The sequence below is a fragment of the Ylistrum balloti genome, unplaced genomic scaffold, assembly GCF_031769215.1.
Source record: "Ylistrum balloti isolate Yb309-2 unplaced genomic scaffold, AGI_CSIRO_Ybal_v1 Utg369684, whole genome shotgun sequence".
NCBI lineage: Eukaryota > Metazoa > Mollusca > Bivalvia > Pectinida > Pectinidae > Ylistrum > Ylistrum balloti.
In genome coordinates this window covers 708,626-736,270 of record NW_026781923.1, presented here as the reverse complement: position 1 = coordinate 736,270, position 27,645 = coordinate 708,626, and the positions used below count along the sequence as shown (strand labels likewise).

Genomic DNA, 27,645 nt, shown 5'->3' with positions numbered 1-27,645 from the left:
TATACAGCATCATTTTATTTAGGCTGCATTACTCCTTTCCATCGCTTCCTGTTGTCATCTGGTTAAAACTTCTTAGAATATAGGAATGTACTCTCACGAGATCTTTGTATTTACAATTACAGTAAAACTACCAGTTATTGAATGCTTGATTCATTTGCGACTGAATTAGAAATCGATGGAATTTGGTGCAGAGTATAGAAAGCTTCATTCCGATTGGTCAATTCTAACAATTCATATGATAACTAAATTATTTGTATGTTTCTTTTATCAGCAGTCAGTAATTATACACTTTTTAATCGTCAATTTGATAGATATTAACATTTTGTTTTGCAAATGACCCTTTAGACTTAACTGCGGGACAGTCACTGGCGTATGCATATAAGCACCAAGAGGGTAGCAACTGTTTGCAGAGAAGAAAAAGTTGGAGCGCACGGGTTTACGAATCGAGCAAACATATAGACAAAGGAACGGACCATATCCTTTTTCTATTTACAAGAGGTACGAACAAGATAAGTAAATGGATGAAATTTATCTACAGAAAACTTTGGCAGCCCATCGTTCGTTTATACGTTTATTCGGTGATTTTTTTTCGGGATGCATGCAAAAACAGTAATTGTTTCGACTATTCCCCATCAGAATTCAACTATAAAGAAAAAGTGGTCGACGAAAGACAAAGAGAGCATGCATTAAATAGCAGGCAGATAAAAGCAAAGTTTTATCTATTCAATTCAAGAATACATTGCCCGATTGTGGGACTTGGGGCAGATATACAGAATCCATGGCATGTTAACTATATCAGGTCTGATTGCTGTACAAAACCATTATAGTATCAAGATTTGAAATCTTTGACAGAGGACATTTGTTTATTTTTTTCACTCATTTTGGGATATAGTGTATTCGATTATATCCTTTATTCCGACCAGCCTAAGTTTCCATGTTCGAGGCACTTGTACGGAAGATATCACAGCTACACATTACAATGTAGACCCATCTATCTAAGTGTATGCTATACGGTTCAGATTTCCAAAGAAACTGTCCTCATTCAGCAGCAAATAAAGAAAGGCATACAGAATATTTTCTTGCGTCCCCATAGTGAAAGTGCAGTGTGGCAGACACCACAGATGTCAGAAGAAAAACACCATGTGATGATGATCAGTAGTGTGGTAAAACAGAGATGTTAAATAGCAAAGTTATATTTGTTATAGTGAAATAGAATACAATGTAGGCTGACATTTCAAAAGTTAAATTCGCTTATATAAAGAGTACTGTCCCTCTTTATATATGTACTGAAACATTTCGTTCATATTTGTTGATGTTAATAATTCTGTGTCAACTGGAAAAAAAATTACACGTTTACTTACATTAAATAACATAATCCATTATCTTTGATTAACATTATGTTGACTTGTTGGTATTTTCATGTTTATTTCACAAGTCACATAGTGAACTAGCATCGAAACAGCTATATGATGAAGTTTAAAAATTCATCATTTGACTCTACTTTATGTAATTTTGAATTTGTATTAGAATTACGATTCAATTGTTTGTCTTTTGTACAATCGTCTTAATGTTACTGAAGTGAAATAGTTCTGCTGGGGGTTGACGAAATAGATGAAGATAAGGCTATGAAATTCGATATTGGATTGCCATTATAAACTGTCTTTCTGTGACTGTTAAGGTGGTGTTAATGTGCTGATTGTAAACTAAAACTCAGTTGATATAACGAATTCTTATTTATTCTTTAATTAATTTACCTGAAAAAGATAATCACATTATCCAGTTTTCAGTTTTTCGTCTAAAAACCGGAAGTGCAACCACGTTTTGACAATAACGTTATGACATCATTCTAAGAGACACATAACAAATACCCATTTTGTGCTTCTTGGCGAGGCGATTCCTTTTAGATATCGGGAGTGGTAAATACCGACGTCTTAATCTTAATCTTAACTCAAGATAATGAAACGTGAGCAATATATGAAGAAACTAACGAAGAATTACACGAAAAATACAGATATGCTAACATAATCTTAATTCAAACTCCAAACGAAGGCAAAATATGAACATGCAAAGATATGAATTGAAAATAGTATATATAGAATAAAATCAGTTGTTCCTGAACGGTAAACGTCGGCTTGTGCTCGATCTACGACACCCTTCATACTAATGTTGGTTAATGCAGGTGATTAATGTCACTGATCACGGTTAATAATAGATTAAATTATGATAAATTAAAATCGAAAAAAAAAACCCACAAATTGCATCAATACTTTGTCTTCGCTAGAACAACTGAATTATCTTATTTAACAAATTATACCTAGTATTGAAGGTCTGATTCAAGAGATTACGTTCTTTCGTTATCAGATTTTGTTTTTAGTACCCTAATGTCGCATCTATATGGGATCAACAGACACCTAGGCAAATGGGTGTCAGTTCTATAGGATTCTGTACTCAATACTAGAAATGAAAGGAACGACGTCTATCTAGTTATACATAACTCACTTAAATGGCACAATGATTTATTTTAGTTATTTTTACACCCATAGTAAACCAGCAGTCGCTGTATATCTACATGGGGACATGTTTAATATCAGAATGTGGTTTATGCTTGGATTGAATTTGTCGGCAGTAAAAGGGAATGCCGATAAGGTAGACGTACCAAGATAACAAAAACCAAAACAATTTTTGTTTCAAAGCAGCAATATTTTATCACAGGTTATATTGTCAGAGTATTTATATCGTGTTGCTGCTGGAATCTTTATGCTTTGATTTAGATGCCCAGCGTTGCTTTTAGCTTTACTATTGAGTAAGATAACTAAAGGCAACTAATCAAGAGCCTACCCTTTAAGGGTCTATAAACTCCCTAGTGTTTGACTGGCGTAGCAGTTTATTGCAGTGGTTTGTGAACAAAGTATTACATTGTATATTGTACATTCATTTGTTAAGTACACATTGGGACAATGTGTTTACCACATATTTCAACACTGAAAGAACAAAACGTGAGCAGTTAGATTTGTCATTTTAAGCTTACTTCATGTCATGTTATATGCAGTTGTTTTGATTATTTTATTTTCAGATTCCAACTATTTATCTTTGTAAACATGTTTTATTTAAAGAGCTGTTATGATATCTATAAAACATTACTACCGCAAGGGTGAGATAATTAATGGGCTATGACTATATCAGTATTATGAATAATTCTTTTATTGTGAGCATGTCACGGAAAACTTAATGAATCATGTATGTTATTCTTTTAAAACATTGTTTATTTATATACTGATGGCCGGTCTTTTGGGAGTCATTCGTTTTCTACGGCGATGTGTTCTGTACACACTGGTATGGCTGCTACGAGTTGTAAGTGGCTTTATATGCACTTGACTGAGTTTTTTGTTCGTAAGAGAAGTTACCCGAGGTTGTGCGAAAACCAATTTTAACATGTATAAAGGATCTTACCTGAATGTTGACGATATAAGGATTTGTTATTGGAGTTATAATAAAATAAATTGATACCTACTCAATGGTATTGACGATGTTCGGAGTTTATAAATTAATTGAATAGCTTAAGTGTCCGAAATAAGCACACCAAAAATCTGCTTTGATATCAATCACATATTAAAACAATGGTTAACAACGGGTGTGTTTTTATCTGAACACCTTAACATTTCTAATAATAAAAAAGGATTTTAGAAAATCACAATTATTACCCGGTATCAAAACATCTCAAATAATCGAAACTTTTGCATATTCTAATATGTAACAACAAACTATAAATATTACAAAATGTTCGTCTTTAAAGATCAACAATTTCTTACAATAAATCATGCGCATTAATTCTCATATAACCTCCCTAGTAATTAAAGTTTACCATTTCGTATGAATGGTACATTTGTAATCAACCATCATCAGATAGTAAAACTACCCAAATGATAAAATATGTTTTGCATTAACGTATGTGTAGTTGTAAAACCATTATTAAAGCCTGTGTTACGTTTACAATAATAAATCATGTTTCACAATAAAACAGCTGTAAAAGTTAAACTTAATAATTTCCACTTCTGAAATATTTCCCACAATAACAAACATTTCTTAAAAACCGAATTACAAATGTACTTTAATAGTAATGCATCCAAGCAAGATATCTCCAGAAAGAAATTTGTCTCCAATATTATCATGCTCTCCAATTCTATTCTCAGGAATCCCGCGTGACTCGGTAAAGGCAGTGTGTTTTGCTCTGTCATCGTGCGATTACAGAAACTGTGTTCCTCTGGAGACAAATAAGTACACAATTACACCGTCACCAGATCCACAATCGAGAAGCATTTTCTTTGATCATGTAATTATTAGGTATTCTCTAGCGTTTTCATTAAATTTCGGAATACTTCGGGTCAATGATCACAGTCCTTTGTTATCCCGAGCATTCGCGTCAAACCGCATGGGTAGGACCAAGATGGAACATTTTTTGACCAGTGGTCTGTGTGAATTCTGGTTAGCTTTGGTTATAATTACTATATGTATTGTGGAGAAAAATCTTAAAGATACATAGGTTTTAATATTTGTTATTTTCATAAGCCAAGCTACAGTAACTTGATATATTTGTTTTGCCGTAAATATTTGTCTACTTAAGAATAATAAGCTGGAATATAGTTGGGTGTTAGCTGTCGTTAAACTAACTATACATTGAAAAATCTAGTCCTGGCTGTTGTTTTATCAGTAGCCTCGTTACCAGCAGGATATGATGAAGACATATATCTATAGCTCAATTACTTTCTCAGAGTGTACTGAGGTCTGTACAGGGGAGAAATCGAAACTGTATATATGATGATAAAACATCAAAAGAGTTGACATTTATACTGCTGTAAATTGAAGTTAGGCCTCATATAGATATATCCGTTTTTATGATGTGATTGATTCTGTAATGCATAATATTCGGTCGCTGTCTGCCGTTGACTTTCAATTAATGAAGTTCTTAGATTAGTAGTTCAATGCTTTTAGTAAATGAAGATGATACAGATTCATGCTAAGTATTGTACAATAGTTAAGAGATTTACAAATTTATGTTTGAATGCATCATGTACCAATCAGAGGCATCGTTTGAATTCATCCTGTACCAATCAGAGGCATCGTTTGAATGCATCCTGTACCAATTAGAGGCATCGTTTGAATTCATCCTGTACCAATCGGAGGCATCGTTTGAATTTATCCTGTACCAATCGGAGGCATCGTTTGAATTCATCCTGTATCAATCAGAGGCATCGTTTGAATTCATCCTGTACCAATCAGAGGCATTGTTTGAATGCATCCTGTCCCAGTTTTCTTGTTCTCTTTTATCAGCGTCTGACAGTCATTGAAATGGTTTTAACAACTGCATTTCGTATTGAAATATTCCAACATATTATTTGCATACATTTTTTGTACTCATGGCAACAAAGCCTGACCATCTTTATGCAGAAATCTTCTGAACAAGTAACACAGACCTTACAGGTAATTCTCTAATTCCACTTTCAGATATTATTGGTGTGGAATAATTTTTGCCAGTGAAAAATAAAGATAAACCATTTATTTGATATCATCACTACATGATTAAATGCCATACCGCCCCTAATGATGACATAACACCTAATGATTTTCCTCCTTAATTTTGACCAATCAGAACTGAGCTTTCTATTTCTCACATTGTATTTTGCCGACTTCCCTATTCGGAGAGAACTGAGCAACGGTTTGTTAATACATTTACCCACACTTTTGCTGTGCAAACAGTATTTCTTCGTTGAAGTTGACGCCATTATTAGCTTATTATTGGTCAGAACTGAATTATATAGAACCACCAACCACCAAATCCTTTCCTTCCTCTTTTGTGTGATGTCGAGGTCATTGACACTCCATGGATAGGACGTAATTTGATCCCCATCTTAGTCGTCCTGGGTATATTATCAAAATATCTCTGGTTGGAAAAATAAGCATAGTTAATTGTAATTGTAATGAAACCATCAATATAATAAAGGTCATTCCAATTTCAACCCGTATCTTTGTTTCTGTATGCTAGCTTATGTAACCCAGACTACAAATACAGCATATTGTATTCGTTTTGCGATGTTTTCAAGAATATACTTTCGTAACATTACAAACACATAAATAATTTCGCAGATTTCTGTGATGTACACAATGATACCCTATTGTGAAATTTCCATTTCCATAATGTTACAGACCTGTTTTTCCATGTCACTGTTAACATGTCGTCATTGAATTACAATCAATGGCTTGTTCTGAAACTAGGGCAAAATATCAACAAAAGAGAAACTCCCAAGACTCATGAAATAAATTCAAGGAGATTAAGAGTAGGTGTTAAAGGGGAACATCCGATGTCCGTTAGTAAGCTTGGTTTATTTGTTATATTTCCCATGATACTATGACATAACTTAATAGGATTTACCAGCACTAACAAGGTGGGTTCTTGCATGGCATGAACAAATTAAAACCGATATATTCATGTAAGCATAGGATACGAGATGAAATTGGAGAAAATAGGCTCTATTGAGAGTCTATAGGAATGAGTGTAATAACAAGCGCCAGAATGACATACAGAAATGTATGTAGCGGGTGATGACAATCAGTATATGTTTGACAAACGCCATTTTACTGGCTTGTTTGACAGGCGATATAATGTGTACTGACATGTTTAACGGATGGTATCTATATTGCTTTTTCTTTACATGCGATATATGTTTTGACGTGCTGTGCTTAAAGGATGGTATTTTTCAGGTTTGACGTATGTGACTGCGATGATTGAAAGATGTTACCGTGAAATGGGATGTTTGAAACACGGTACTTTATCCCACGAACATCACAGGTCCGCCGTAGCCTATCCTTAAACAATTCGTCTTATCATTACTTCTTCAGAAACTTTTTCTGGTGTTTCGTATGGAGATTTTATCTGGTACCTTTCAATTTTCCTTTCGCCCCAGTTCGGCCTTTTTAATGTTGAGATTGATTGTAAAATCAAACTGGCTGACTGATTGCCATCTGAGATTTTGGCGTCTTGAGGTTTTTATCGTTATCTGTCAGAAAGTTCGTAATGAATCGTTCTAATATTTCGTTCACGGGATTGAAAATAGCATAGGGGGAGATGAAATAACCAATATCGATAATTAATTGATGAACAGCAAGATCCCGTTGAACAGAGGTATGTGTTGTTAAGTGCTCTGCACGATACTAATTAATCTGAGAAAGTAACAGATTCTATATAGCCACAATTTATAATTTGTGAAGATCACAACTAACAGATTTATATCTATTACAGATTCATATTTAGCCTGTGAAAGTCAGAGCTGCTAATTAGTCTGAAAGTCAAAGCTGCTTATAAGTCTGTGAAAAACAAAGCCGTTAATTACTCTGTGAAAGTCAAATCTGCTAATAAGTCTGTGAAAGTTGCAGTTTCTTAATAGTCTGTGAAAGTCAAAGCTGCTAATTAGTCTGTGAAAGTCAAAGCTGCTAATTAGTCTGTGAAAGTTAAAGCTGCTAATTAGTTTGTGAAAACCAAAACTGCTTATAAGTCTTTGAAAGCCATAGTATTTAATTCGAAATTAAGTTTTTAAATCGTCTGAAGATCACAGCTTCTAATTAGTCTTTTAAAGTCACTGTTTCTAATTAGTTTATGAAGGTCAAAGTTACTAATAGGTCTACAAAAGACACACCTTTCAAGTATTGGTAAAAGTAATAGCTTCTAGTTCGTCTATGCAAATCACTGTTTCTGAATTAGACTGACAGGTTATGAACGAGACTATGTTTGTTAATAAAAACCTTTGTAAATATCTTAGGGTGCTTGACATCACTAAAATTTAATGGAATAAATTTGAGAGAAACGAAAACAAACACACGACTTTGTCAGTAAAGTGAAATTCTTTTTTAAAGCAGTGAGCTGAAGTGCAATTTAACATTCTGAATAAAAAAATGATTCCTTTAACAAAAGTGAAAACTACTAGCGATTGCCATCAATATTCATCAACTGGCAATCAAAACCAAAATTTAATTTGTTTTGCTGTAGATCATATCTGAACTAATTTTACACATCATCATAATATGACTACAAAACTTCATTCTCTGTCCTCTATAAACGTCAAAGTTAAAAAGCCGATGCAATCAGGAAACATTAGCGCTGGAATAACAACACTGCTTCACGATTTTGATGTCTTATCGTGTGACCCCCTACCACACTCTTCTTTGGCAGTTGTGGCAGTTGTGTATGCCGGGATATAATTTGAATCTCTATGTAACAAGTATAGTCGTTGGCCATTTTTATGTCATCATCCTAACATGAAAATACGTGGACGACTCGGTGGAGTACGAATTATCAAAAAAATAGTCTAATGTAAACTGCAAAATATTATAATCTGTGATTACCTGTGATTAAGGAATGCATTCTTAAATTGTACAAGGGACACCCAAGTGAATAGAACCTTTCAATTAAAATTGAGATACAGTTGAGCCAAATAGTGAATTAAATTGCACTATACAGCTGTTTCTTCCTCTAGGATTCGTCGGTGATGCAAAGTGACTTAATTTTAAAACCTAGGAAGCGACTGAGAGGAAAACCTAAAGTGATCGGCAAAAAGTCAAAATCCAGATGAGGAGATGCACTTAAATATATTTTAATAAATTCGTTTTTTTTTCATAAATTCGATAAATTCAGAAGAACGTCCAATAATTTAAACACGGCAAATCTCGGGAACTTAAAAGAAATCCTAAATAAACCTCGAAGAGAGTTATGCCAAGAGTACACTCCATGTTACTTCTAGTTTTATTGACGCCACTTTCTAACGTTATGGTTCAATAACATAAAAGATGTAAAACGGTTGTCATATCCTCCGATTAAAGAACTCGTTGCTCGCCACAGTCAAAAGTACATATGTATCTTTAACTCCTGCATTTCCTTAGAGACCTTTTAAAAAATAGACGTATACATAGATGGAACATAACACGCCAGATATTTACGGGGTCTATCTATTGTGGATATAGTAAGGCAGCTTAGAAAAGTCGTTAAGCAATTAGACATATCATTACAAATATATATCTGATGAACAGAATCAATAACTTGATGGATGAAGCAACAAGACATAAACACCTTATCACTACATCACTCAGAAGTTATTTTAAAAAAAAACATTGAAATGTTGCTAGATTTTAGGATTCCTATCCTTGTTTTAAAGCAAATGTTTTCCTTTAGCTAGTCTAAAGAATAATCAAAACCACTGATCCAATGGAGGATGTGTTGATAATTCAGTAAATATGAGATAATACATTCTAATCTGAAGGAGTGTCTTCGTGCACATGTTATCGGAGCTTTCTTTTTCAAGAAACTATGTGAGTGGCGGTACAAAAAAATATGGTTGTAAAATAGGCTGGAGTGTATTTAGTGAGGAATTTGTCAAAATCAAAGAAGAAATATACGGAGAAGGAAGTCATAAAAATGATTCAGTTTCTGGTTGACAGCATCTAGTTCATGTTTATGTGGTATATCTTTCAACAAATTATTAGCGTATTACGTTTTGTTGGCCGACTTGATTTTGGTTTCATAAGCGTTTGGATTTATCGAAGATCAAATATGTCACCTTTTAAAGTCGTTTAATTTTACTTTCGGATCTAATGATGACGTCTTGTCGTTTAATAACAAGAAATGTATTGACAACGTCCATCATTTACTATACCAGAAATCGATATCGAGGACACGACAGTTACATTAGTCTACAGCAATGAAAACTATATGGACATCGAAACGAAACTGTATGATAAACGCGATGACATACTTTCGTTACTGTGAATTTTCCATTTCTAAATAGCAAAAATCCTGCATCCCCTATCTATGGTGTTGGCATGTCCCAGCTCAAGAGCCTGTTCCTATAATCCTGATTTTCGTGCAAGAAGTCGTGAACGAACCCAACAGGGGCAGTTTTCACCAACATTTATAAGCGTGGCGATTTCAATGGATTTTGAATTTCTGGTTAGCATCGGGTTGCATTCCACTTTATCATGTTCACATTTCGTAGTTGATACGAAATTCGAGGATTAGCACGATTTTCGTGTAAGATGTTGACAACTGACAAATAAACCCATAACATGGGGTTTCGATAGATGCAAATTGCTGAAGATGATGCGGAAGTTTAACGATCTCTTTGAGAATTATTCGAGTTCTTTGTACCCTTTTTTCATGCATGTTAGTATGTTTTGTGGTTTCATTGCTGTGTTCTTTTTAAGCCCGTTTTATTGCTTACTTGGATTGACGAAGATTTATGTCTTCGATGAAGCTGAATACGCTTATCCTCCAGGAACTCTCGATGTTATGCTCATTGTACCTTTTAGAAGTCTATTGCATGTTAAACTTCAATTACATCGCAACATCACACTTCGGTTATATAGCCACTTTAAACAGATAAAAAGACTTATTGAATTCTATCCGTTTCTGCTAATAGTCTCATGCAAAACACATGCAAATGCGGTTCAAAGTGGTACATGTACAGAATTTCAATCCGACACGTCAAAGTTATTAAAATTAAGATATAAACGTATACAAAAAAATCCCATCACGACATGGAGATTATTTAACTTTACCACGTCACGTAAGATAGCGTGTGAAATCCGCGTGAATCTCCAAAACATCGTTACTGACAACTCCAAAACATCGTTACTGACAAGTCAGTTTTCAATAAGGAATGTGCATGTCATGAACAGTCTATTCTCAAAAGGACAGACTTTCAGCTGTATGGTAATAAATAGAGATTAAACGACCGTTCTTATCCAACAGGGGATGAATGCTCGACATAAACACTTTCAGAGACTTCTAATTGATTTTTCCACGGGGAAAACAAATTCATATAAATACTGAATATGTGGCGGTTGATGAACCGTGTCTTCACGAAACTAATGACTGTAAGGAGTGACAACTGATCACATTTGCATGCTTGGTGATAGGTGTCGTGTCCCTACCGTACCGTAAAATCTACTATCGATCTCAAACGTAGCAATGCAAAACATCCAGCAAACCTACCAGCCACCATGACGAAATATCAAAACAAGATTTGTGTTAAACCTGAAGATGTAGAAAATCAAATATGGAGTACCCAAGAACGATATACCACTGAAAGCTGATCTGCAATTTGCCAAATCTTTACTTGCCATTTGAAATGAATTGTTATATGGTATTTTTCATAATATTGCAGACTCCTTCCATTCTCTGTGTGTGCTGTGCTGACCTTTGGTCAAATATAGTTCCTTTATTCTCGTACTTTATATGGTCTCATTTTCCCTCTCATTATTGAGTGAATATGTTTCATGACTTGATATATACTGACTATCCTGCTTTGAAGTTAACAAACCCGCACAGAATATGTTCGAACCAAGGACCACTTGCTTACAGCAAGAAGGTCAACCGATTCGGCTATAGTGAAGTTCTCCTTAGCCTACTTGATGTTAGAATTTACCAGGATGATGTGTTAATGAATTGTATCATAGACTATTTATTTTTTAAAAATTTCCATCCCTTTTATCCGGTTAGTTTGTTTACATGTTATTTCTATAACCAACACCAAATTTCATTCACGTTTAATTATTCTCTGGAAAAGTTGAAACTGCAATTTGAACTGTTACATTTAAAACATCATCGAGAAAAGTTACCTTTACATATAAATCTTTCTTTTGTCCATACTTTGTCCTAGTTTTATTGAATTTTGAGTTTGGATTATGTTGACATGTTGGAATTTTCTTGTTGTTCATTGTATAAAAGAAATATGCTGGTCCTTTAATAAATAACAATTCGCAATAGAGTAAAAATCCAGAACGAAAACAAAAAATAATTTCTTTTAAACCTTGAGTGATAATTTTTATCAATTTCTTTGTAAAACATCTTTCAGAATTAGTCTTTTCAGCGTTATGTTGACTTTTTACGGGTTTTAGATATGTTGTCATTAATGTCTGTATCCCGTGCTACTAATTATGTTAAACATCCCTAAACCTCTTTAAAGATGACAGAATCATCTTTATTTAGCATGCCGCAAAGGATATTATCTTCGCATAATTCTCACTTCCAACAAAAACTCATAAGTTGCTCTGTCATCAGAGAATGCTGTAGAGTTTTACTTGATTGTTTGTACCAATTTATATTGAAACAACATGATGTTAAGACCTTCAGCAACAGATTATACTAGTTGTCGTGTGGTGAACACCATAAGGTGTTTATAGTTCATCCAAAATATTGAAATAACTTTTTTTTTCAGAACAATTATCAAGCATCTGGTTAAATTGGTCAATAATCTACTCCGCCCATGTAAGACGGTTGTCACTGTCCAATTCGTCAAATTCAATTAGAAATTATAAACGATCACTTGCTGTTTCCATACGTATTTCTTACAAATCAACACAATGACCTTTTTGTTATGTGGTCGGTTAGTCTATCTCTTTGGCTCAAATTAACATCATATCTGTATCTATATCCTTTCTTACGAGGAAATGTTTCGAACATTTTCTGGAGGATTTTGTCCATCATGTATGATAATTATATCAACAATTTTACCAGAACATTTTAATCAAAATTGGAAGATACCTTAACTTTTATCATTTCATTTTTAACTAATTCTATAATAATAGTTTTGACAAAAAATAATGAAGATTATAACCAAACTTAAATCATTTTTTCCTTTATGAGTCTGTTTATGAAAATTAAATAATATAGATACTGGAGGTGGAATATCCTTTATGTGCTCTAGATGGCTTTGCATTTGCCTTTTTCCAAAATTAGATAATATATAAAATATGTTTCATTACCTATTTTGGTATATGTTAAACAAACAATTAAGAACTGGGTATGAGATATGGTGTACCTCCTCCTTTGTTTGAGGACCGCACGAATAGCAAATGTTTGAAGTTAAGTCCTGGGATCACCAAACACACCAATAACCACTAATCTATCGTCTTTGATGATGAAATTGGTAACACAACATATCTGTGTTTATCAAGCTTTGTCGTTTATTCTGTTTTCTATCTCCTAATCATTTCTGTTTTTGTGCATTGCATGTGGGCTATTATAAAAACCGTATTTTGTAAGCATGAAAAGAGACAAGACAGAATATCTTACTGAGAGTGTAGTTCCGTGACTATCGACATGATCGATAAACATTGCTACATTCTATACCCAGTGAGAACCAATTGTGTCTGTATAAACATGATGTTATTTGCTCATTTGTATAATACTTGGTCTCCGAATTGTAGCTACATATACCGCTGGTATTGTCATGATCTCCCTCCTTGTGCCAATGGTTTGATAGTTAGTTTTAGCTGTCCCGGTTTGATATTTTTATATTTTCAAAAATTTCTGTTATGTCTACATCAAAACTTGATGGGACAGATACATGCATCGCTGTACGATAGTTTATGCTCTGATCAATCAATAAACACGCTTCGTGTTTGAAATGTCAGAGAGTACATTAAAAAACAATAGGCCACCTGCTGTAGATGGACGCAGGGTGTAGTCATAACTCAAAATATGAAAACAAGACACTTTTTATTATGACAGAAGATTTCCATAAGTCGATCAAAGTTTCATTGTCATAACTCAACACGCCTTTGAGACATGAGATAGGTTTACGTCTATTGTACGGAAACATGTACGTGACAATCACTGTACACGGCACGTTTAAATGTGTATTTATGTTGTGATGATTAATCGATTGCAAATAATAGTTAAAGCACGTTTAAATATTTACTCCTCTGTTTACCAAATGTCACCTTTAATCACAAAATAATCACTGCTATAATTGTTTTATCGCTCTAAGTGAAAACATACCGCTGATGACTACATATATTTGACAGATCACCGGAAAAGAGAAAGCACACAGACTCCCCGGAAGTGCAGAATCACTGGACTCCTGTACAATATGATCATAAATTAAATGGTTCCCAAGATAGGAAAGGAGAATAATGTAATAACACAGCAGGATGATATTCTAGAAGAGGTTCGTTTTTACTGTGAAAAATTATATGATGACAGCTATGAGATAGAAGATATTGACTGAACAGAATTCTTAGACACTTTTGAAGTTCCAAAATAAGACAGTACTGAGACAGAAATCTTAGAAGGAATAATAATATCAGATGAGACAGCTGAAAACATGAATAATGATAAAAGTCCCGGTACAGATGATTATACTGTTGGGTTTTCATTGTTAGATCTATAAACTGTGGATATGAAAAAGGTCTACTTTCAATAACTCAAAGACAATGTGTTATTACATGTATTCTTAAGGGAGATAAACCTAGGCAATTTTTCAAGAATCGGAGACCAATAACATTATTGAATATAATCTGTAAAATAACCTTAGGATGGATAGCAGGAAGAATTAGAAAAGTTATCAATAATTAAATATGCGAGGACCAAACAGAATACCTTTCAGGTCGTTATATTGGGGACTTGTATATGACATCATGCAGTTTACTGAAGAAAGAAATATTCCTGGAATATTGTTAATGTTAGATTTTGAGAAAGCCTTTGACTCGGTATCTGGGAAATTTATTAATATAAGTTTTGAGTTATTCTAATTTTGGTCCAGATATACAAAACTGGGTGAAATTACTACAAACTGATGTTTCTGCAACTGTATGTCAAGGGGATAACCTGTCATCATTGTTTCTATCAAAAGAGGCTGTCGCCAAGGCGATCCACTCGCCCCTTATATGTTTATTCTTGTGTTGAGATACTGAGGATAATAAATAATGGTAAGAATCAAGGTATAGATGTGAATAATTATCCTATTCTCATTACCGAATATGCTGATGACACCTCTCTTATATTATATGGCTCAGAATTGTCTTTGAAAGAATCTATTGTTGAATTAAATAAGTTTGCAAAAATAACTGGTTTAAAACCTGATATTGGTCAAACTCATGTTGTTTGGATAGGTAGTAAAAGCTTTAGTAATGATATGTTTTACCTGAATTGAATTTACAATGGGGAAGGGATAAATTATCTCTGCTAGGAATTTGCATGAAATTCTAAAATAAAGTTTTGACAAAAAACTTATTAAATTGAAAACACTAATTAAGTCCTGGAGTAGAAGATGCCTCTCATCTATTGGGGAAATAGTTTTAATAAAATATCTACTGCTATCTCCATTAAATCACTTATTTATATATATACTTAACACCAATGAACATTTCTTGCAAAATCTCAATTCAATTCTCTATGATTCTTTATGGAATAGTAGGGTAGACAAAGTGAAAAGAGATGTCACTACCCAGAATAATTATGATGTCGGTCTCAAAACTGAAATTAGGTTGGATAAGAAGGTTATTTCATAAAGCAGGCAAGTGGCAACTCATTTTCAAATCATATGTTGATTTACACAAACTACCACAAGTGGTATTGGGTATATTCAAGAGTGTCGAAATAATTGTAAAAACAAATTTTGGATGGATGTCTTTAAAGCATGGATAAGATTCAACAATTCTGAGAGGGTTAAGAAATTACTGGAAAATTCATCTTGAAAATGCCTTTGTGGTACAATAGAAATTTTACTAATGGGAAAAAGACATTTTTAAGACAAGGGGTTACAAAAGTTAATGATTTTATTAAAGATTTCAACACGTTCTCTTTTGATTCATTTCAAGAATTTTTTTAGATTTACAGATTTAATACAATTTTGAAGATAATGAGCTGATCTGGGCTGATATTTACAATACTCCTTTCAAGGTTACTAGAAATACCAAACTTCAATGGTTCCGATATAGGGTAGTGCAACATATTTTAACAACGAATTCATTCTTATTTAATGTAAGTTTACCTAATAGTCCAATCTGCAATCTTTGCAACTTAGAACAAGAAACTCATATTCTGTGGGGCTGCCAAGAAACTCAGACTTTTCTGCAAAGCTTAGAAACACTTTTTGATGCTCTGCTTATCCCATTCTCATTTAATACAAATATTTTTGGTATATTTGTAAATGATACAGGAAATAGGATAGATAATGTTATTATGATTATGATTAAATTTCATGTATACAAAACAAGATGTCTGCATACAATCTTAACTCCAGCTGCTTTAATTAATTCAATTAAACAGTATTATATTCTCTCTCTGTCTCTCTCTATCTGTCTCTGTTTGTCTGTCTCCCCCCCCCCCCTCTGTCTCTCTCTCTCTCATAGCTTTTTGTATATTCATTATTCTCTCTTCTTTTCATGATCACTTGTGTGTATATGGGTTTTTATTGTATGAGCGTGTATGTATATGTGTGCAATTAATTTATGAAGATAATATCAGATAATATCAGAGTTTGCATATAAGATGATGATGACAATGCCATGACTGATAGTATGGATGACGATAACTTTTGCAAGAATGATGAGAAATGATGTGTGTGAGTGTGTGTGTGTGTGTGTGTGTGTGTGGGTGGGTGAGTGTGTGTTTGTGTGTGTGTGTGTGTGTGTGTGTGTGTGTGTGTGTGTGTGTGTGCGTGCGCGCGCACGTGTCTCTCCTGTGTTATGTATAAGTACTGAAAAATCTTGAAAAATAAAAAAAAAATACAAAAAAAAAAAAAAAATAAATAGATAAATGAATAAATAAATAAAAAATAATAAAAATAATAAATAAAAAAAAATATTTTGATTAATTAAATGGTAGAGGATCATTAGCAATCCGTTTGGTTCTCCTAAGTATTGTGTGTTGTTCAGAAATATTTCTAATTTGTAAGATGAATATATGAAAATCAGACGCATATCAATATGATTGTAATGAAAGAACTCAGATTTATCACAAATGAATCTATTTATAATTGTTACAGTATTCCACCCCATTTTAGCTATTTCACATTTACAGGAAACATGGACACTTTCTCAGGAGAAGTCACGATTTCCCATTTGAGATTAATGTGAAAAACAGTTGCTTTGATACCGATATCGTTCCCGACTGCATAGGAAGACTTTGATATAATTAGCAAAGGAGAGTTTTCAAACCTTTAAATGTAAATTACAATACGACGAAAGTACATATGATACCTCATCCAAAACGTACACAAACGACCACATCAGGATGAAAGATAGCGCACCAAACAGATCCAAGGGGAGTGGGTTGCTTACCTGGAAAGTTCAGCTTTCACTTCAAAACACTTGATTCACTATTACATTGTTACATTCTTTTCAAAAAATAAGGAAATTTAAGGCTTCCAGCTAAATTTCGAAAAAAAAAAAAAAAAAAAAAAACAAACAAACAAACAAAACAAAAAAACAAAAACAAAAATTTCATCCAAGCAGAAAAATAATTATTTGGAACTCTTAGCTTTATTTCCAATACCCTAGGATTTTAAACGAAATTCACTTAATATCTTTTCAGTTTAATAAAAAAAAGAATAGTTTTCCATAATTACATCTACATATTTTACTTGCACTGTTGGATCATGTTCTCAGCCTTCATGAGTGTATGACCTACCAATGACACCAAATTGAGTTTCCTTCGTCAAAGGATGCATCAGACCAAGTGTGAAAAACATTCTGTTATTTATATGGCGGAAGTAATATTAAGAGCTAACTAAATTGTCCATATCTGACCCCATCCATTAGGTCCGATGTAGTCAGACCTACCGTTTATACAAAATTGAGCCCCTTTCACTATAGATGATTTCATCAGACCTTAGATAGCCAAATTGCTGTTTTTCTCTTTCTTCAAGGATGCCTTTTACCAGATTTGGCCAAAAACCTTTGTCCTCATAGAAGTCAATATCACCATTTAAACAAAACTGAGTTCCCGTCACTCAAGGGTTTTTCATACCCCAATACCGCCATGCATTGTATCCATAGTAAAAGAAGGATTTTAAAAGAAATAAATAAACTTGTCATTTCCGGTCCTGCTTATCAGGCCCCATGGGGCCGAAACCAAAAAATTCATACAAATTGGTTTTCCTTCATCCATGAATGCTTCTCGTCAAAATCAGCTAAGACTTCTTGACATATAACAATTAAAAGGTAAAAGTTGACCGAAGACAGACGGACGACGGACAAGGAAAAAATAATAATGAAAATGCCGATATGTCTATAGAAGTTTAAATTAAACTCGATATCAATGAAACGGTCAAACGATGAAGAAAGACATACAACTACATGAAACTTGAAAAAACTAACAAAACAAAACAAAAAACCTGGTCTTCCGAAAGTGTAAGATTCTTCTTATTCATCACCAACACGAAACCACGAAAATCTTGGTTAGTCTAAGTAAGCAATGCTAATTCCCCTACAAGTTTACCACCAGACATACTGGCGAGCATCGAAGACGACCAACATTGTATCGTACAAGGAAACAGAATAAGATAATTGTGGCAACCATAAAACTTCCCAAATTATGTTCATCAATCTGCATATCTGGAATCCCTGTGTCGTAAGTTTATCTGTCAGCTACCTAGAAATCGTGGTATATATCCAATAACCTGTAGTATTGTATGTGTTATTGGGAAGCATCGAGTTGTGCATCAAGAAAGACTACTTCCATAAATAGTAAAGGCATGTCGTAAAAATGGAATTCTCAATTTACAACTATATGATATAAATTTAATACATGGTAGCAACATAGTTAAACACTACTATTAATCACTTTGTGCTGGTAACAGTTTGTCTTCTCATCGGATGTAATTTTAATTTGATGTTTGTTGTAAGCGACTTTGTTAGATTCCGTCCATCTGGAAACGGACGTTATTTTTACTTATAGATTGCATTATGGGGTTCATAGTTTATGATACTTCAGAGCGTTATCATACATAACAAAACTATTTTAATGTGTAACCTTTCACATAGAATTGTACCAGATAAATCCGGTATATGACGGTCTCTTCGGGTGTTTTATCACTATGTATTTGCAACCTTTCAAATAAAAAGGGCTTCACTTTATATTATGTTTCATTTTGGTTTGCCTGTAAAGTTCTATTATATTGATATGACATTCAACAAATCCGTAAAAGATCCTGATATCAGTGTGTTATATTTTACATTTACAAGTATTAGTCTTAATTATCTTCTGTTGCGAATCTGAAATAGAAAATTGGATTTAACCCATAATTCTTTTCGGTAATTATTTATAGCACACGTTATGCTGATTGACGATGAAAGGTCAAGGTCAGCTCTTGAAATAAACTTTGAAGCTTCATCAATCAGAAAATTGAATTCGTATTGCTTGGATTACTGGAAGTGATGCATATGAGGTCATGTCATGACACAGAAACCCTACATTCCCTATTAATAGTCTAAACGTTAAATTCGAAGTTGTTCAAGTGTTCCAAACACTCGGTCAAGTCCTCACGTAATTATTTTATGATAAATAATTAGTATGTTATATTTAGTGGAAATTGCAATGATACTCATTCCCTTTTCGATGTTAAATATAAGATGTTATTTAATTTACGCTCACCATAAGAAAACACCCAGGCAACGTTTTCTGTTCTCTAAATCAATATTTGTAGATCATTTGTTTGTTTACAAACGATTTCCCGGTGAACATTCCAATGTGTTTTCCACCAGTTGGCCATATATTGTAGCAATGATACGGATGGTCGGCACTTAAGCGACCGTATAAATTACTACAGTTATAAAGCGAACCCCTTCTCCAGGATCAAAGCCTTGCAGACTTAAGTGCGGCGCTCTGGCCATATGTCCACGATAAATGGCTAAACACACGAAAAATGGAAATCCAGTTAGGGTTCGATCCTCGGGGACCATCAATATCCCCGCTGTACTACTTGGCTGCCATGGGACGTTGATGCTGGTACCACTTTACAGCCAGATTTAGCACTGCCATACTAACATAATGGCTACAATCAGACCACTGCAACCCAACCTTTATATCAATGTACTCTTAAAGTATATATGTCCTCAAATTGTATTCATGTCTCTTATTTGTGATGCTGGGCTTCAGATCAGGTTCTTTAAGCGAAAGTCAATTTCTAACGATGGATTTTGTGGTCTTAAACATGTTTGAAAAAAAGAAAACAAAAAAAAAAAAAACAAAACAAAACTGAGCGCCCTAACTATGAAAACCCAGCGTTTAATCGTCTGTCACAGACGTTTTTGCTACCAAATCATTGTTAGATGTAGATACCACCATCATAAACCCTGGGAAGTTCGAGCAAATAACCATGAACGTAGTGTTATGATAACAATGAAAACAAACCCAAGTGGTGTTAGTAGCAGTGTAAAACATGTCGGCTTTGTGAAATAACTAAACAATGGTAACAGAGCTGTTGTCTGCATTTTGTAAGGTTTGTAACCATCGATTTTCCAGACATGTCACTTCCTTTTTTTATTGCGTATTGCAGACACTAGAACGTGGCTTTCTGCAAATTTGAAAAATACATATATTGGTAACAAGTTATAAACTATTCTTTTATCGCCTTTCCTTTGTTTGCAATAATGAGTAACTGCCGAATTTTACTTTGCTATGTTTTCGTTCGAGCTAATATCATGAGTATTAATTTTGACTCTTCACAAAATATTTGAAAAAAAAATGGCTGCTAGTTTGAAATACATTAAATATAAGAGATTTGAAGATATGAGGAGGGAGTATTCTAACCAGTCTCAAATGAATACAACGCTTAAGGCAATAAAGGAACGTTAGTGTTAGTGGATTGGGTTTGAAAGCAGAAAATGCCCGAATACCGCCCGGAATAACATAACTGATGTACTTCTCTGACGACACGCCATCACGTGAATGTGCTGAAAATTACCTGTCAGTCAGGCGCTGTTTTGTTTACATGTTATTTCTAAGAAAACAAACAAATTAATTCTTCTACAATTGTGTCGGATGCAAAACTTCCATTATTCTGTTAATCCAAAGTTCGATGTGACACTGATGTCACATAAACAACTCCTAGGATGTTCATAGGAAGTTCGATGTGGTAATGACGTCACATTTACAACTGCTAGGCTGTTCATAAGAAGTTCGATGTGGTAATGACGTCACATTTACAACTGCTAGGCTGTTCACGGGAAGTTTGCTGTGACATATACGTCACATTTACAACTCCCAGGCTGTTCATAAGAAGTTCGATGTGGTAATGACGTCACATTTACAACTCCTAGGCTGTTCATAGGAAGTTCGCTGTGACAAATACGTCACATTTACAACTCCAGGGCTGTCCGTAAGATAGGTCTTATCACTTGTAACGGAATCATGACCAAAGGAGAGGAAGCTAGTTTGCTAGATCAACCAGAAATCCCAGTGCGCACGTGGTCACATCAAATTTTCGTCCAATGATAAAGATGAAAAATCACTCATCACTTTTATTGTTTATGAAAACATTAGTTTATTAAGAATAAGAATACAAATGTCTTTTTCGTTATCAGCAACACTAATATCTCCCCTGTCATTAGTTCTACTCACTGTGAATGCTTACACACCGAGTCTCCATCGATCTTGTGTGTCTCAAATCTCATAAAAACCTTGATTGCTTTCCGATTGACCTCGTCCGTTAGTAATCTACAGACAATGACTTCAGACTGTTTTTGGATTTTATAGTAAGATCGAAGTAATATGCATTTCCTTGTGTACATGCGACCGTTCATCTGAGGGAAAATAATAATTATACAGTTTATCATTACACGTTGTTAGAGATTATATCATCACGCATGACAAGAGGCGACTAATGTGGACAATTCTGCAAAATCTGATGCTTTTTCTCCTGTGTATCTTAATTTAGTTGACTGTTAATCGAGTAATAGTGACCTCTATAAAATTGGAGATTAAGTATCTGTACGTAGATAACCTTGACTGTAATTACCCATGATTTCTGTAGGTTTTCAAATACCTGAAATCCTTATCTGTTTCTTCTTGCGCGTTTTTTTTTTTTACTCTACTTTCATTTTTACTGGTGAAGTCTATTTTGGATAATTTGTTCATAAAATGGTATACATGAAGGAGACAGAGACAAACATTGAAAAAGCTGCTTCAGCAAGCAATAATTGTAACGTGGACAGTCGCATATGTCACCACAACACCTTCGCGTCGTAATTGATTTACATAGGGTTAAATAAAAATTTATACTAAAACTGATAAAAACCGGAAATTGTTTTCAATTCCACCACATCAGTCGCCTCTTTAAGATAGCAATTTCCTACAAATGAGAAATAGAAAATCATCGCTGTGTTTGTCGTATCAGACAACATCTATGTACCAAATTTCATCCAAAACAACCATTTAGAAACTTCCACCGGTGACCATTTTGCTAAAACAGAACAAGAACTCCACCGTGAAGTTGATGATATCAAACATTAACTATACACAGATTGCCTTGAAAATCAGACATCTAAATTTCGACCACGTTCGCAATATAAGTATACCCCTACACATCATGATACTATATATGTGTAGTTACCTGGCAGTATATTTATATATGTGTAGTTACCTGGCAGTATGTATATATATGTGTAGTTACCTGGCAGTATATATATGTGTGTGTGTAGTTACCTGGCAGTATATATATATATTTATTTACATAGCAGTATATATATATGTGTGTTTGTAGTTACCTGGCAGTATATATATGTGTAGTTACCTGGCAGTATGTATATATGTGTGTGTAGTTACCTGGCAGTATATATATATATGTAGTTACATGGCAGTATATATATATGTTTGGTGTGTAGTTACCTGGGAGTATATATTCATATATGTGTAGTTACCTGGCAGTATGTATATATATATATGTATGTAGTTACCTGGCAGTATGTATATATATATATGTGTGTATGTAGTTACCTAGCAGTATATATATATGTGTGTGTAGTTACCTGGCAGTATATATATATATGTAGTTACCAGGCAGTATGTATATGTGTAGTTACCTGGCAGTATATATATATATATATATATATATAGATATGTAGTTACCTGGCAGTATATATATATGTGTGTGTAGTTACCTGGCAGTATATATATATATGTGTGTGTAGTTATGTCAGTATTTTTTTATGATTTCACGATATTGTTTATATATGTATGTATATATATGTACAACGACAGAAGATGATGAAAGCAAATATACATGTAACATTGGCGTATATTTCAGCAGTTACACTTTGATATTCGTGAATCATCGCACTACATCTGGTTATAGTGGGTAATTACAATATTCGACCGTCTTGCTTATATGTTATCAAGTTTTGTGTACAACTTCAATCCTTCCTTTTGATAACGTAACACAGTAGTAACCAATTCTTCCCAGCGGTCAATTCTACGTATACTTAAGACAAAAGACACTGAGTGGCAAACACGTTCAAAAACATAACTCACAGACACTGGACAACACCTGACAGCTGATTATAGATTCTTGTGAAAGACATGGTTAAAAGCCTTCGCGAACGGCAGGAGTCTTACACAACAACAGCCTAAATCGATTGATTGATCAATGGATTTTTTTCCCTTTTTCCTAATCACTCTGCCCAGTATGTGCAGGACAATAATCTTGTGTGTTAAACAGGATATTTAGCAGCAAAATGCTTTAATTAGAAGCAGTAGAAAACTGTCCACTAATTAAATTTTCCTCATTAACAGTTACCAGTGCTGTACGAAAATAAATCTGACAACAATGAAGCGCGCGTGCTAACATTTTTCTTGTGATACGGATTCAGACAATAGCATTGATCTATGAAAAGTTCAATCCGGGCATCTGGTAGGTCTCGTTGGGTCCACATGGGATCCTCGTGAAGTCTCCGTGCACTGTACAGAGTCATTGCACTCGTCATTATCCTGTAACGGGAATACATTGTTTACCAGAAGCGGTAAATTTACGGAACATTAATACATATTACATTTCAATGATTTTCTCTTTGGAAGACGCTAGATATCGCTGAGGCGACTACAAATGATAGTTCATCATCCTTCCTTTAAAATATAATAAGTGTAGGGTATATTTCTAATGCACAATACGATTGCTCATGTTACAGCTCTGGACCTATTTATTCTGCTGTATGCGTTTGTTTCATGACGTTAGTATATTTCTGCCAGAGATATTAACGACTAAATGTCTGCGTGGAATTGATTTTGTAAAATGCAATCACCAAAAGCAATTGGTTGTAAATGAAACAGCAAATGATTTGATACCCTGCACATAAACACTACACTTTTCGTAAATGATTATAATGTAACGTAAAGGAGAAGATATAATCTTTGCTGTACACACAGACATGTTTTTATTCGTGATCCTTGAGCGGTTCTGAAGACATGCTTGGTTTGTATATAAAGCTATACATACTGGAAGTGTACTAGACTTTGTAAATTGAAGAGCATGTTTATATTACTTCAATTAGTAGTTAATGTGTTCTAAAGCCTGTCTTATACTTATCACGACAAACAACCTAGAGTTTCCGGTTTTGTTTTCTAATAGAGTATCATAAACAATTGTCTACGTTACATTCGAAACAATAAAGATATCGATCGGATATTTCGGTTTATTGTTTAAAGATGAGGTCAGATTAATACTACATATATACAACTTTCTAAACATATTGCACATACTACCAATATTATTCTCGCTTTCCGTTACGAGTATATAAATATGATACCTAAATTAATAAATTGATTTCAACATGGCCCAAACAAGCACTATTTTTAAAATTGTTGGGCAGTTGATGTGATAAAAGTGCCCATGAGATATTGGATACGATAGCACAAAGTTATTACTCTAATAAGGTAGGACTTTCCATAAATGTGGGCATATGACGGCCATTAATGCGTGAAAAAGTGAAAACGAAAACAAAAAACAAAACGATTGATTTTTTTAAAATATTCTAAATTCACTTCAAAATATCATAAGAAAATCCAGTGTGTAGATGCTTATGTTGCCTTAAAAGAAATTATCAATAAACAAGCGATATGGTAGTGACTAAACGGAAGCAAACACAATACACAGATGATATTGTAATGATAAGTTTATTGATACGGTCGAACTGTCACATCGTCAATACCGAAAGTAGTATCTCACAAATCTCATTTCCGGTGCAGATATTGTCCGATGAATTATGAAAAATTGCAAGTTAACCCAGACAGTGTTTTCCATTATCATGAAATGTATGTGATTTTGTGTATTTGTACATTAGTAGAAGCTTTCAGGATACATATTCAAACAAGAACAAAAAATAAATGGTAAATATTTTATCGTTGTATCAACAATAAATCATTAGATACGAGCGTATATTCTAGTGATTTGTTTGTTTTATTCACATGTAATTAAATATATCATGGATTATTAAATACAATCAGATCTGTGTTTATTTGAGAAGCAATGGACAGTATAAAGAGCGCATTCAGTTGGTATGTTATAGTTTATAATAGAATCACCCTTGTCTGCGTGTCCTTCCGTTCGTTCTCCTTTGCGCCGTTTTGGTCCCACTTTTATCTCCGCATGAGATCTTTGGCAGACATGATGCAGATTCTTTTGAAATATACCATCAATTAAACGGCTCCAGTTTTGAGTTTCAGAATTGTCTAGATAACGACAAGGAAATATAATGTAGCTCAATCAAGGTCGATCTAATGTTTGTTAATCGATCTAGATAGGTCTATGTAATATTTTCGATAAATTGAATACCGCAAGTTTCTATCTGGTGAATGGAGGCGTACACTTTCCATAAGAGCACTAAACATGTAGAAAATACCAACACATTTATAATACAAACTCATATTCAATAAAACTAGGGCAAAACATGAACAAAAGAAAGATGTACTCAATCATTCCTGAAAAAATACAAGGAGAATAAGACCATGTGTTCCGAAAGATTAAGGGTTTCTTGCTTTGATCGACGACACCCACAATGTCATGATACGACAATTGAATAAATCTTAAGTGATTTCAAAATCGGTAAAATGTATTTTTAGCAATTTAAACATGCTTATTGCATAATTTGCCATATTCATTAAGATTTAATTTTCGTTGATTTTTTGCCTAATACTGCTATATTTTCCAGTTTTGTGTAGTACCAAAGTACATGAAGTATTTTGTATTTGTTTAAAATTAAATCCAGTAGGTATAAATTAACATGGTGTTTTCTGCACTAGAAATCTATCCTCTAAAGAACAACTGACAGTTTAGTTTGTATTATAAAAACTTAACAATTATTAAATAATTAGTATTACAGATAACATGTTATCGTCATTCCAATTTTCTTCTTTTATAATTAAACATAACAATAATGGATATAAATTAGTTAGATATTCTAATTAATAATTAAAAAATGAGGCCAGAAATGATAACCTTGTCTGACACCTGTCAAGTGTAAGTATGTTAATTTCCTGAAACATATAAAGGTATTACTATAAAGTATTCATACCATTTTTGCTAAGTATCTATAGACAATTATATAAACAAAGTTACACTTATGTCAGAAATTCTGTATAGAATTCAAATTACTGCAAATCTCCCATCAAGTTTACTAACAATCATGTCAGACGTGTGCACAGGTCGTGGTTGCAAAACCAGGTTGAAAGATTTATCTCAAGAAGCCCAAACTCAAGTAAGACATGTATATTTACCCCAGTATAACTGGCTGCACCAGCTGCTGACTGCCGAGTTATGTGGAAAGTGCTACAAGCGGTACCTCAAGCAAAGGCCATTGCAGTCTTAATTGTATGAACTTTCTGGTATTAGCACTCCAGATGACCTGACGAATAATGCAGACGATGCTGACACTGATTTCATGTCATCAAACCAACTACCACTAATCTCTGCACTATACCCCAGCGTGCCAGGACAAACTTGATATTTTTCCATTTTCTATGGTGTCCCCCTGATGCTTGTGTTTGTAATGACCATGTAATTTGTGACTTTCTGAATCCTTCTTTGCCACTAGATCTGCAAACAAAGGAACTGTTAGCTCTTTATCTTCAAGAAAGTGCTAATCAGGTTATCAATGATCTTCTTGAACTAAGCCATTTCCTTTCTGCTGGTTCTCCAACCAGCACAGGCATATATGTAGACCATCTCAGAAATATAGAATTCAAAGCATGGACTGGTTACACATTTGACCAAATGCAGCAAATCCATAGCATTCGCTCCTCACACATCAATACAGGATCATGTTCCTCTACTTTGTTTCTTTTCTGGGTTAATTTGAAGACCAATATTTCATGGTCTCAACTTGGTGTGTTGTGTGGTCTGACAAAAACAACTGTACGTGTCTCACACATTTCATGGTGTCTTAAAAGCCTTGAGCCAGACCATTGTGCCCCGTTTCCTTGGTCAAAGACACATTACCCGCGAGGACGCTAAGTGCTTTACAAGATGTTTCTACGGGGACAAAGTAACTGTAATCCTTGATGGTATCTATATTTATGTCCAAAAAGTGCTGATCAGCCCCTTTAAATATCCTCATACTGTGGGCAAAAGAAGCGCAACTATGTTAAATTCAGGAGCATTGTCTTTCCAGATGGTTATGTCAGGTCAGACACAGCATGATACACTTACTGCTAACGAGGACCGCCAGTGTACTAAGTCAAGATGGGTTGTGGAGAGCTACCATGGTCGACTGAAACAGTGGAAACTGTTCAGAGAACAACTCAGCTCAAACTACTTCCTTAGTGTCATAGAGGAACTGGTAAAAGTAGCTACTTCTTCCTTGAATGCTGTACATGGACCAATTTAT

General features: G+C 34.0%; 1 protein-coding gene across 1 annotated transcript in view; it reads right to left on the bottom strand.

The window, feature by feature from the left end:
* The window catches only part of LOC132564937 (metal transporter CNNM4-like), an 83,874-nt gene extending 56,499 nt beyond the window's left edge, over positions 1-27,375 (bottom strand). The window contains exons 1-2 of the mRNA XM_060229550.1: positions 27,258-27,375; positions 26,740-26,855 (exon numbers count right to left, since the gene is read on the bottom strand). Of these exons, the coding sequence (XP_060085533.1) occupies positions 26,740-26,855; positions 27,258-27,375 (234 nt within the window). The remainder of the gene's footprint in view (positions 1-26,739; positions 26,856-27,257) is intronic.
* Positions 27,376-27,645: the final 270 nt, after the last annotated feature.